At 44.7% G+C, this 13,381-nt stretch overlaps 1 protein-coding gene across 4 annotated transcripts in view; it reads left to right on the top strand.

Annotated features, from left to right (window-relative positions):
- Nucleotides 1-10,366, top strand: part of LOC6596923 (1-phosphatidylinositol 4,5-bisphosphate phosphodiesterase) — a 44,734-nt gene extending 34,368 nt beyond the window's left edge. For 3 of the 4 annotated variants that reach the window (XM_026989899.1, XM_026989896.1, XM_026989897.1), the window contains 11 exons: nucleotides 1,215-1,361; nucleotides 2,043-2,122; nucleotides 4,811-5,047; nucleotides 5,121-5,287; nucleotides 5,352-5,656; nucleotides 5,719-5,883; nucleotides 5,950-6,316; nucleotides 6,602-7,865; nucleotides 7,944-8,100; nucleotides 8,192-8,281; nucleotides 10,052-10,366. In XM_026989899.1, the coding sequence (XP_026845700.1) occupies nucleotides 1,215-1,361; nucleotides 2,043-2,122; nucleotides 4,811-5,047; nucleotides 5,121-5,287; nucleotides 5,352-5,656; nucleotides 5,719-5,883; nucleotides 5,950-6,316; nucleotides 6,602-7,865; nucleotides 7,944-8,100; nucleotides 8,192-8,281; nucleotides 10,052-10,120 (3,048 nt within the window). In that variant the 3' untranslated portion in view covers nucleotides 10,121-10,366. Of the gene's footprint in view, nucleotides 1-1,214; nucleotides 1,362-1,507; nucleotides 1,588-2,042; nucleotides 2,123-4,810; nucleotides 5,048-5,120; nucleotides 5,288-5,351; nucleotides 5,657-5,718; nucleotides 5,884-5,949; nucleotides 6,317-6,601; nucleotides 7,866-7,943; nucleotides 8,101-8,191; nucleotides 8,282-10,051 lie in introns of all 4 variants that reach the window. The other variant, XM_026989898.1, reaches the window with a different exon arrangement.
- Nucleotides 10,367-13,381: the final 3,015 nt, after the last annotated feature.

Below are 13,381 nucleotides of genomic sequence, written 5' to 3'. Positions count from 1 at the left end.
CTTCAATATCTGGCACCCTGTCCCAACCTCCCTGCTTCTGCTCTGCCCCTGGCGCCCCCTCAGCTGGCTCTCATCTGCTGCTCTGCGGACAAAGTACGTCAGCAGCAGAATCGGCAACAACAATAGAAATTGAAAGCAAAGCAAAGCAAGTGGCAAAAAACACACACAGGAGAATGGAGGAAGGAACGAATGGAGCAAAAGGAAAAAAACTTTTATAACATTTGCTTTCACTTTATTTCGGTTGCGGAGGGTTGGAGGGTTGGTGTGGTGGACGGGGGAGGAAGGAGAAGCCGACTTATTTAGCACTCGAAAGTATGCTACAGTTCCTCAATCCACCTCTCTCCCCCTCCCCCGGTATACATATCTCTCTCTCTCTCTGTGTGTGTGTAACCCCTCTCTTTTTTGCACACGAATTGCACTCGAACTGATTGAGCCTTGGAGTGTGTATCCTGTCCGCCATGGGAGGAAGGAGCGGCAGACCAGGAGGATCGTTGCATAATTCAATTTCCTCCAAGAAATGAATCACTTAAGTGGATGTTTTAGAACACCAGAAATGGTCTATAAGCCCGGAAGCAGGCTAGAGTTTGAAAGCGGAAGGGAACCAAGCAGAATCAGTCATGGAATATTAATAAAATATTACTATAAACAATGGACAAGAAAGTGTTTGCTTCCTTAAAGGATGTGTGTCAATGGAGCTCGTAGCGAGAACTCAAAACTCAATTAAAAAAGGCACCGCATTAATCCCATTTCCCATATGCATTCACACTGTCGTGTGTTTGTTTACTGATCAACAACGACAGCAGTGGTCCCGGCGGAGTTGATGCAATTATCCGTCAGTTCCATAAATAGAAAATGTTGTGCAGAGGACACCATGGAAAATAATTGGAGGAATAATTGAGCAGTAATTGCAGTGGCAAAAATAATTCGATTCGAAATTGAATCAAACCCGAAATGAAGGGCAAGGTCAATGGCAAATATGACGTCTGTTTCGCTGTTTTTCGCCTGTTTCGATGCGCACTCGAGTGCTGCACTGAATGTTGATAAATGCTGTGCCCACGCAGCCTTGATTAATGATGCGACCCACGAGATTAATGTTTTTGTTTTCTGGCCCAATGCTACGCCAGATTGCAGTCGAAAATGGAGCCTGCTCCAGGCCGTCGAAATGAATCTCTTATTTATGTGTTCGGCCTTTTTCGTGTTTTTCGTGTTTGCAGGATCCCAAGATACTGGATAAGGTGACCAAAAAGAATGGAACCAACATACCGGAGCTGGACAAGCGATCTCTCACTATTTGCTCGAACACGGATTATATCAATATAACATATCACCATGTTATCTGCCCCGATGCGGCAACGGCCAAGGTGAGTGAGTGACTGAAATGGTGTGCCAGCCATGTGACGACATCTGAGGGATAGAACATCTGCGAACATCTCCGTACCTACCATCAAACCTCTGCTCTACCCGATTTCATTTGGGGACACCGACTATCAATCCTCTCTTCTTTTAGATCTGGCTAGATGGCATCCGAAAAATCACCCACAATGTCAAAGCGAACAATATCTGTCCCATGATGTGTCTGAGAAAACAGTAAGTCCACTCCTTGACACCACACCCACATCCACACCCACACCCATTCCCATTCCCATTCCATGTTGTGGGTTTGGGTGTTGGTTTTGGTTCTTGTTCTTGTTCTGCTTTTGTAGGACTCGACCCTGAGAGGGGTCTGCATGATGGGTCCTCATCTGTCCTTTGTCCTTTGTCTTTTGCCTTCCTGCCACACATTAATGCCACTTGGTGCACCTCCACTCTATTGCATTCCCTTGTACATACACTCGTAATTGCATCGATTGCTCTTCATTAATTTACAACTCTACTTACTCTCTGTTTACTCTTGACTCTTCTTCCTCTGTCTCTGTTTCTGTTTCTGTTGCATGTTGCTGTTACTGTTACTGTTGCTGTTTCTCTTATGTTTGTTCTTTGTTCTTCACCATCTATTATTACTCTTTCTCTCTTTAACACTGTCTGTGTGTCCCTTGGGGCAGAGTTGGCAAAAGAATTTGCGTATCATAACGCATAACAATCGCGCCACAAATGTGTGTCCGCGCACCAATCTGATGAAGCAGTAAGTACCAAATCGACTCGAATCTATGCTTCTACCCTGCGTACTAGCTAGAGACCCTCCAAAGAAAACAACATGATAGCAAGATGCGTTGAGCTCATACATTTCAATGGTTATATGGAGCGACGTTTTCCAACCACGAAATCCGAAATTCGAAATCCAATGAGGCTTTTCAACAACACTTTAAGATAGCCTGGAACCACACTGAAAAAATCGTGTACCATTGAAATGTATGTGCGTTACTCATCTTACTGTTTAAACTGTTTTTGGACACACCCTGTACGGGGCTAGACTGGATGTAAACCACGATATTCTGGGCGTTCTGATCGGGTAAGTACAGTGGAGCGAGAATTTGTCGCGGGTACCTCTTCCAAGAGCATCCCTGGAAGTGCCTGTGCAACGGTGTTCAAACGTTCTATCATTAAATGCTTTTAAACGCCTTGAAGAAGGTCACAGACAGCGGAAAAATTCTTAATTCTTTTAAGAAAACCGAGGATTTTCGCCATATGATAAGATCGTATACATATGTAGATATGTCTGTGGGCTTATCGTCTATGGATTGATGGAAGCTTCCTTCGGCTCTTGTCGATATATTACCATGAACCTATCTCCGTGGATGGTGCTAGAATTAAAGACTTGAAAGCTGATGCCAATCTGAGCACACATCCAATTTTCCATCGATGGCTGAACTTTCAACTCAATTATTTTCATTCAGGCATTATTAATATTTCTGATTGGTCATTACACGATTCCGGGAATACCTCTTTGCAATTCGATCCATGGAAGAAGTCAAACAGAACCCAACCCATTCGTAGTCGTAGTCGAAGCCCAGTTCCGGGGCTCTGTTTCATTTGCATTTCCTGCCATTTTCGTTAGCTGCTCCACAAAACAAAGGGAATGGGGGCGACGGGACAGGGTCTGCAGGACAGCTGTAGGTGGGGCCTGTGGCTGCTGTTCCCATTCCCATCGAAGCGAAAAAATGAAAAAGCGTACACGACAATGGTGATACCTAGCCATATAGTAGCTGCTCAGGAGATGTATGGCACAATGTGTCTGTTATATGAAATATTAAATAATATAAAACAGTTATGGTATGACAAAGGAGTACTATATTGGAAGTGAAGAATATGATGTCGAATCAAATGTACAAAGGAGGAATAGGAATAAAAAAGGGATTGCTGATATTTTACTCATATGGGTGCAAGCGAGTGAGCCGGGGTTGGTGCACGAGCGAAGCTAGGGGAATCCCTTCTGCCTAATATACCCTGCCATTGGAAGCTGCTAAAAAACGTCCATTTCCATGGATATTTATGCTTGCTTCGTCTCTGTGTCGGTCTCGGTCTCGGTCTGGGTCCATCTTTCGGCTTGGCTTGTTTAAATGTTGCTGTTGGGGCATTTTGTTGAATAAATTGCTGTAGAAATGATGGGTGGAATGCTGGCAGCGTCTCCGAAATTGGGTTAAACCGCTCAAAGTTTCCACGAGTCTGGAGCGAGGAGCGTGGACCGTGGACCGTGAACCGTGGAGCGAACAGCATAGAAGAGCTATGTGTGTACGGCGCGCCGTTGCATTCAGTTCAGTCAGTGGTCAATGGCCGGAGGAAAATGAGGAAAGGAAACTCTGGGATCTGGCAGCTTGGAGATGTGGTTCATTGAATATGCGTTGCCAGTGGCACTGCTTCTGTTGCTGTGCTTTGAAGCACTGCAAAAGTGTTGCCGGATGGGGGCAGGCCAGAACAGAGGAGGGGAGGCGAGGGCAGGGCAGGACAGGGATGTGTGTTGCAATGTTGCCATCGAACGAACAACCGTGTTAACCGCACGGACGTGGTATCCCAACACCTGTTCCAGTGGCATGCAGGGAACACGACCGTTGCATGTTGCCATTGTAAATTAGTTGTCCTAGTTTGCAATTTGTTTCTGATTGCATTATTCATGCGTCACTCAGGCGGTGCTAGGTGGTAGATGGTGGGCGGCCAGGGGCCGTGCCGCCACCACCATGCCGCCGCAATTACTTGACCCGCACCTAAACGTCCTAAAAGGCTGCGGCCCGCCCCCGGTTACTGCAGAGAGCGAGTTCGACATGCAATCCTTTGAAGGGACATGGACCTAGAGCCGGTCTCACGTATCCGTATCCGTACCATTCCGTTACGGTTATCCATGCAAATTGATTCAAATTCAAGTCGATTCGATTTCAATTAGTTATGAGGTTGTGCCACGTTTTTGGGGCAGGCTGGCTGGCAGGCTGGCAGGCTGGCACATCGTTAATCATCTGCCAATCAATATGGCATTGGTATTGGTATTGGTATTGAAATTGAATACGGGGTCGGGTCAGTATTTAACTAAATTACAATGAAATGTTAATTTTCTCGTGTATCGAAAGTGGATTAGGTCATCGCCAGCCTCAGCCTCAGCCACAGGCACATGAAATCATCGTTCAAACTCAATTTGGACAGGATTTCCATTCATTTTTAGCGTGTAAATATACGAGTAGCATTCGTATGTACAAATATATGTAGTTCAGAGCTGAGTGTCAGAGCCATTAAAGGTATGTATGCACGAAATATTTATCCATCCTGTTGCATCTAGTATTTGTTTGTGTTCTTGTGTAATGTAGTTAAAGTCTTTAGATTCTACAGTCCTAGATAGATACATATGCAATGCGAGATACTTACACATCAAATCTGTATCCCTCAGTTGGATGAGACTAAGTTATTGCGTGGAGAAGAGCGGCAAGATACCGGTTAAGACGCTGGCCAAGACCTTCGCCTCGGGCAAGACCGAGAAGCTGGTCTACACGTGCATCAAGGATGCGGGTCTGCCAGACGACAAAAATGCCACCATGACCATGGATCAGTTCACTTTCGATAAGTTCTATGCCCTCTACCACAAGGTCTGTCCCCGTAACGACATCGAGGAGCTCTTCACGTCGATGTAGGTGCCTGTCTAACTGTCTCAGCGACTCATTGGGTAATCCTTCCTCTCTCCTTCCTCCTTCCTATTGCAGTACCAAGGGTAAACAGGACTTTATCAGTCTCGAGCAGTTTATACAGTTCATGAACGAGAAGCAGAGGGATCCGCGCATGAACGAGATCCTCTTTCCGCTCTACGAGGAGAAGCGCTGCACGGAGATCGTAAACGACTATGAGCTGGACGAAGAGAAGAAGAAAAGCGGCAAGTATCCATTTGATATACATATCCACCTATTTTGTGTGCTATAACGTGTCCGCATCCGCAGTTCAACTATCCCTGGACGGATTCAAGCGCTATCTGATGTCCGATGAGAACGCACCCGTGTTTCTGGATCGCCTGGACTTCTACATGGAGATGGACCAGCCACTGGCCCACTACTACATCAATAGCTCGCATAACACCTACTTGTCCGGCCGACAGATCGGCGGAAAGAGCTCCGTGGAGATGTACCGCCAGACGCTGCTTGCCGGCTGTCGGTGTGTGGAGCTCGACTGCTGGAACGGCAAGGGGGAGGACGAGGAACCGATTGTCACCCACGGTCACGCCTACTGCACGGAAATCCTCTTCAAGGTAAGTCCATGTCAACATGGACATGTCAACAAATTGGCGATTTCTCACCTTGTGGCTTGCAGGACTGCATCCAGGCCATCGCGGACTGTGCGTTCGTCTCGTCCGAGTATCCGGTGATCCTGTCCTTCGAGAACCATTGCAACCGGGCCCAGCAATACAAGCTGGCCAAATACTGTGATGACTTCTTCGGGGAGCTGCTCCTGAAAGAACCGCTCGCAGATCATCCGGTAAGTCCATCCACTTTATTCGCTTTGTAAAGAACTATATCCTGACATCCTGGCACCTTCGCACAGCTGGATCCGGGCCTGCCCCTGCCGCCGCCGTGCAAGCTGAAGAAAAAGATACTCATCAAGAACAAGCGCATGAAGCCCGACGTGGAGAAGGTTGAGCTGGAGCTCTGGCTGAAGGGCGAGCTGAAGACCGATGACGATCCCGAGGAGGACGCCAGTGCCGGGAAGCCGCCGGAGGCTGCGGCCGCTCCCGCACCAGTTCCCGAAGCCGCAGCCGCTGCCGACGGTGCTGCCGAAGGAGGTGGCGGTGCCGAGGCGGAGGCAGCGGCGGCCAACTACAGTGGCTCCACCACCAATGTACATCCCTGGCTTTCATCGATGGTCAATTACGCGCAGCCCATTAAGTTCCAGGGCTTCGATAAGGCAATTGGTAATCGAAATTTGATCGATTAAATATAATCATTTTGATTTATTGTGTATAGGGTCTGATAGGGATTAGACCATTTATATATCGAGATTTCATTACTTCATTTTAAATTCATTCGTCTATAATAGATGCCCGATAGGAAAACAATTTGTAGTCGGCTTTTAATCGATATATTTTGATATTTTAAAATGAGGTCGATTTAATGGGCACTTAAGCCTTCAAATAGAATAAATTCCATAATGTTTCTTCATTACTAAACGCCTACATCTCATTTATTTCCACCCACAGAGAAGAACATTGCCCACAACATGTCCTCGTTTGCGGAATCGGCGGGCATGAACTACCTGAAGCAGAGCTCCATTGATTTCGTCAATTACAACAAGCGCCAGATGTCGCGCATCTACCCGAAGGGCACCAGGGCGGACTCCTCGAACTACATGCCGCAGGTGTTCTGGAACGCCGGCTGCCAGATGGTGTCGCTGAATTTCCAGACCTCCGATCTGCCCATGCAGCTGAACCAGGGCAAGTTCGAGTACAATGGCGGATGCGGATACCTGCTGAAGCCGGATTTTATGCGGCGCGCGGACAAGGATTTCGATCCATTCGCCGACGCACCCGTGGACGGTGTGATCGCTGCCATGTGCTCGGTGAAGGTAATCGCCGGACAGTTCTTGTCGGACAAGAAGGTGGGCACCTACGTGGAGGTGGACATGTTTGGCCTGCCCTCGGACACCGTGAAGAAGGAGTTCCGCACCCGTCTGGTGCCCAACAACGGATTGAATCCGGTCTACAACGAGGACCCGTTCGTGTTCCGCAAGGTGGTCCTGCCGGATCTGGCCGTGCTGCGGTTCGGCGTCTATGAGGAGAGCGGCAAGATGATCGGTCAGCGAATCCTCCCGCTGGACGGACTCCAGCCGGGATACCGCCATGTGTCGCTGCGCACAGAGGCCAACTTCCCGATGTCGCTTCCCATGCTGTTTGTGAACATCGAATTGAAGATTTACGTACCTGATGGCTTTGAGGACTTCATGGCCATGCTGTCGGATCCGCGCGGATTTGCCGGCGCTGCCAAGCAGCAGAACGAGCAGATGAAGGCACTGGGCATCGAGGAGCAGAGCGGCGGGGCCGCCCGGGATGCCGGCAAGGCCAAGGAGGAGGAGAAGAAGGAGCCGCCGCTGGTCTTCGAGCCGGTCACGCTGGAGTCGTTGCGCCAAGAGAAGGGCTTCCAGAAGGTGGGCAAGAAACAGATCAAGGAGCTGGACACGCTGCGCAAGAAGCACGCCAAGGAGCGCACCTCCGTCCAGAAGACCCAGAACGCGGCCATCGACAAGCTGATCAAGGGCAAGAGCAAAGACGACATCCGCAACGATGCAAACATCAAGAACGCCATCAACGACCAGACCAAGCAGTGGACCGACATGATCGCCCGCCACCGCAAAGAGGAGTGGGACATGCTGCGCCAGCATGTCCAGGACTCGCAGGATGCCATGAAAGCGCTCATGCTGACCGTGCAGGCTGCTCAGATCAAACAACTGGAGGATCGTCATGCCAGGTAGGTCCCTTGCCCTCTTCCCCCACTGATTACTATAGATTACAATTACAAATTGTATTCTTCTTTTCCGATCTGAAGGGATCTGAAGGAACTGAATGCCAAGCAGGCCAAGACCTCAGCGGATACCGCCAAGGAGGTACAGAACGACAAGACTCTCAAGACCAAGAACGAGAAGGATCGTCGGCTGCGCGAGAAGCGTCAGAACAATGTCAAGCGATTCATGGAGGAGAAGAAGGTAAATACGATGTGGGTTCCATCTTTGACAGACACCTTGTGACTCATGCAATTGTCTCTCTCGCTCTCTCTATGTCTGTGTCGCTACGCAGCAAATCGGCGTGAAGCAGGGACGCGCCATGGAGAAGTTGAAGCTGGCGCATTCGAAACAGGTCGAGGAATTTAGTACCGATGTGCAAAAGGTACTGAACGAAACGCGGCCTGAAACCGACACTATAACCAGTATTGAGACTGTACTTTAGACAACTATAACTACCATACATGAATAGCTAGAGAGCGATCAACCATAAACGATAAACGATAAATGCTAAAACATAAATGATAAACGATATACATAAACGATCAAAAATAACCGAAATAGAAAAACTGAAAACTGAAAACTAAAAACTAAAAGCAAACAAAACTGAAACTGAAACAGAAACAGAAACAAACAGAAAAAGATATAAGAAAAGAAATGCATCCCTATTCGTATCGTATTCGTATCCGTATCCGCATCGATGAGTGCTATGAGAGAGGGAGTATCGACTAGCGGCCCTGGGGATGCATCTTCCGATAACGAATACCGATAACCAATGAACCACAACCACAACCTCACCTAACCGAATCAAATCAAATTGAGTCGAATCGAACCGAACCGAAACCCAACCCAATCCAACTTGTATCTGAACCGTAATCGATCAGTAATCAGTCGTAGTAGCTGCTAAACTTTCAAACTAACTGCTAAGATGTAATTATCTATACCAACTATTTCCTATACTCGTATATAGTAGTCGTATATATTATATATCTATTGTAATTTATCGATTGCCTGTCCCCCTACTCCTCCGTGCCATATTCTGTTCTTTTGTTGTTGTTTCCTTGTTTCCTTGTTCTTTGTTTGTTTTGTTTTTTTTTATTGCTGTGTTTATTCATTTCCTTCAACTTGTTTTTGGGCAATCGAGAAGATCGTCAAGTGGATTCCAATGCGGAGTGCTGTCTGCTATTTCCACATTCATTGCCTGAATATGTATGTAATTCATTCGAGGCTCACACCAAGTTTTCCTTACACATCCCACTGGAAACTATGGTAGATGTAGATGAACAAAATGTATTGCATTTTTGGAAAAGCTTTCCTCAAACAAAATGCGATCTTTCGTTCCACCTGCCTCAGAGACTATCGTTCCATCTGAAAGGAAAGGGCTCCGTAAATTTGGCAATTTCCAATCTGTATTCATCGAGAAAAAAGAAATCTCAATCTCCATCGGAAGAAGCAAAGCCCTGCGGAAATGCCGGCAACCCTGCCACGAGGGATTGCATTCCACACCGTCCGAACCACTCCACCCAAGGCTCATTCTTGGGTCTCATTCATCTCGATAGAGTACTATTTTGTTTAGTTTAACATTTTGTTCGAGTTGCTTTTCCCTCTGTGCTTTTGATATGCTTTTCAGTGTTTTTTTGTGTCACTCCTTCTCTCTGTGTGTCACTACTATATACCATATCCCTAATTGTCTGTCCATCCTGCCTAAGTCCTTTTTTGAAAAGCTTATAGAAAGTGCCCTTTGCTGTACTGTACCCTCAACCTTCAACACTGTACCCAAAACCCACACCCGCCAGCTCCACTATCGAACTCCCTCTCTCTCTCTCTCTCTCTGTCTCTCTCTCTATGTGTCTCTCTCTCCCTCTCTCTCTTTCTCTGTTTGTGTGAAGCGCCCCCGATCTGCCACGCCCTGCTAAGCATTGTCATTTATCGTTTGCTGTGTCGCCCTAACATTTGAATGAAAATAGCCGAAGCCGAAACTTAACCAAATTCTCTTTCTCTCTCTCTCTCTCTCTTTCTTTATCTCTCTCTTTCTCCACATACACATACAAACCCGCACATACACACACACATACACATGCCTTCTCTTTTTCTCTTGGTTTATTTTTTTTGTGGAAATATCTTTTGAATTTGTTGTGACGCTGCTGCTTTATAGCTAATGGATATGTACAAAATCGAGGAGGAGGCCTATAAGACGCAAGGAAAAACGGAATTTTATGCCTAAGTAGTGGCCTGGGTCACAGTCACAGGTCACAGGTCTCAGGTCACTGGGCAGGAGGAGAGCACCGACATATACATACCAAAAAAATACAACAAAATATATATATGATTACGTTTGCATCGGCATCTGATGAATGGATGTCGGTGGATGGTTGAATCATTGCTGAAGATTAAGATGGAAGATGGAAGACGAAGCATCCATACATACATATATACTTATTTATATAATGTATTTACACACACACACACACACATATATACACACTTACAATAACACTAACACTCACACACACACACAGAGGAAAACAGGAACACACAGACACATGCATCTTGAAACGATTAATCTAACTTATATATATACATATATTTATATACTATATGTAGTATATGCATATGCCTTTAAGCATATACTATATACTTATCAACTAGAATTCAAACTGGAAAGTCGAACACTTTGTGCTTTATATTTATTTAAGATCTTTATGAAGATGAAAATGAAATGGAATATGATCATCAGATCGTCAGATCATCAGATGATGATGATAATGGAGACGATGATAAAGGATTACATATTACATATTATATGTATTTTACTTAGGGGCAGTGGGGGGCCAGCCTGAAACAGCAAATGGGGCTCCGGCTCCCCTCTTGAATTCAATGTAATTTAATTTATTTTTTTTAAATAACCAACGAAACCAAAAAAATACCAAAAAAAAAACAAACAAAAACTTGATAGGTATTTTTGTGCTAGCCACACAATAACGGTACACCGATAAGTTTAGACACAATCCACAAACCACAAGCCACACACAGATAGTGCCAGGGAATAGCCATGAGGAATCATGATTTCTGATGACTATGGAATGCACTGTATACACACGACACGTACACATACAAATATTCATCTAAAAACAAAAACAACAAAGATTCCATTCCCCAATGAACCCAGCCAGAATCCCTAAACCACCCCAGCCCAACAATCGTACGTTTCAAGAGAACTACTTACATGAGTTTCCGATTCTCCACCTAATAGCTTAGCAAAATAATTAACCAGTAAGCCAGTAACCAGTAACCAGTGTAAAACCAGTAAACCCCTCTTCCCCTTAAAAAACCAACCTACCCAGTAACCACAGAGTAAATCGGTAAATCAGTAAAGGCCCCACAAAGAAGTGAGGCGCAAGGAAAAAAGAAAGAAATGAAGATTCTATAGAAATACGAGTTCAGGAGATACTGTTCTAGGACAGTGAAGCAGTGTTTTTTTTTTTTGTTTTTGTCGTGCAGTGTATGAGGGAAAGGTAAATCTAAAGCATTTATTTTCAACAAAGAGATATAGCAGAGGTGCAGACAATTGCTATTTTTCGAAACGAAAAGAAAGAGTAAAAGAAGAATCTTTCTCCTTCAGCACGTCATAGTCGTCTCGAACTCGGAACTCGAACTCTGGATTGAAAAATAGTTGGTTAAGTAAATGTTATAAAAACCTAAGTACTACATATGTACATACATATGAAACAAACAAAAATATGTATGTAATTCAAACAATGAAACACCCCTACCGGATGATATACTATATACACACACACACACACACACAATCTATATATACATATATATGTATTAGGGCTGAAGAAAACTAGAAACTTGTTGAACTTTACATCAAATGTAAACTATTTTGTGGTTGATTTATTTTTTCGGTCTTTTTTGAATTCCCTTTAGATTTGATTTCTGTTTCTCTAAACAAAGAAGAACTTTAAGAAGAAAAGTAGCCAAAACATATAGATACATACACACACCACACCATACACACACACACACACAAACACACATATATATATACATAGATACATATATAGATGATATACACTATATATAGAAAATAAATACGAAAACTAATAGAAACAAACTACGAAGAAAAACCAGTAAGGGACGAAAATTGCGTTGGTCAGACCGTTTATGTTGCACCCGAATTTTGCAGTTTGCATGTGTATTGTAGTTGTTGCAAAGATACAAAAAAAAAATATATAAAATACTACCACAAGAAAATACATATAACAAATAAGAGAACATGAACCCACATGAAATCCACATACAATGAATATTACATTACTACGTGTTTATTTCCCCATTGAATCGAAACTTGAAATGTGAATGTGCCCCCAGATGATAGACGATAGACGATAGATGATAGATGAGAAGTAGGAGAAGGAGGAGGAGGAAAGAAGTTTACACTGTGCTATTAACGAAACGAAACCATTTAGTTAACTCATATTACAAGGTTATTGTACGAAAACTATGTATTGTATGTATGTATATTTAACCTACGTCTACGACTACGACTACAAGTGTATTTAGAGAATTGATCAAGTTTTATGAATGTGATAAGCGGTTACATGTTATTACACGAAACGAAACGAACCATAAAAGAAGCAAACGAAACCTTAGAAAATGTGAAAGAAAGGATAGACCCAAGCCTAGCCTGCGGCCCAGGTTCCTTTTCAATTTTTTCGGCCTTACCCAACACTAACACACTCCCTACTCTCCCAGCACCATCCCAGCTGGAAAAAACTTGAAAAGAAATCTTTCTTTCACTCACTCCCCCATCTGTACCTCCCTCGAGCACCGCGTGCCCCACGCGCCGACCCCAATCCTCATTCCCCTCCATATCCATCCCCGACAGACGCAGTTTGTGCTTTCGTTGAGAAAATCGCGCATTGGAGGAGGAAAAATGTGTGGAAGAAAACCGAACGAATGCAAAGCTTTGTATGATATGTAATATAATGTGCCAATCCCAATGTTAACCAAAAACCAAAAACAAAAAAAAAAAAAACAAACAAAAACGAAATGAAATGAACATCCTCCAACTGAAATTGCAAACTAATTGATTTATTTGTACTTATACATTAGATAGAGGCCTAGCCTCTTAGTCGAAACACGTGAGATGTCCTCTAATCCTGGCACACACACACACACACAAAGACACTTCTATATACCCACACCCAACACACACACACATGCATGTGCATATACAGTCCAGGCAGTTGGTTGGGAGAGAAGAGCTTTGTCGTTTAGGATTCAGGATCCACATGGGTACACAGTACGTACCAAACGCGTTGCGGGTGAATGTTGTTTTGCTAGCCAAGACACACACCGCTCATCCCATGTAGGCCGTCAGATGTCGCCACCGTTATGCATAGAATGGATGTAGATAACCAAGTCACATGCATAATCTACTTGCATATATATGTATACAGACACAACTACAACGGAC

This window comes from Drosophila persimilis, unplaced genomic scaffold (genome assembly GCF_003286085.1).
Source record: "Drosophila persimilis strain 14011-0111.01,24,50 unplaced genomic scaffold, DperRS2 tig00000431-arrow-pilon, whole genome shotgun sequence".
In the NCBI taxonomy this organism is placed as follows: Eukaryota; Metazoa; Arthropoda; class Insecta; order Diptera; family Drosophilidae; genus Drosophila; species Drosophila persimilis.
Note: the sequence above shows the minus strand (reverse complement) of the source record. Positions and strands in the feature narration are given on the sequence as shown.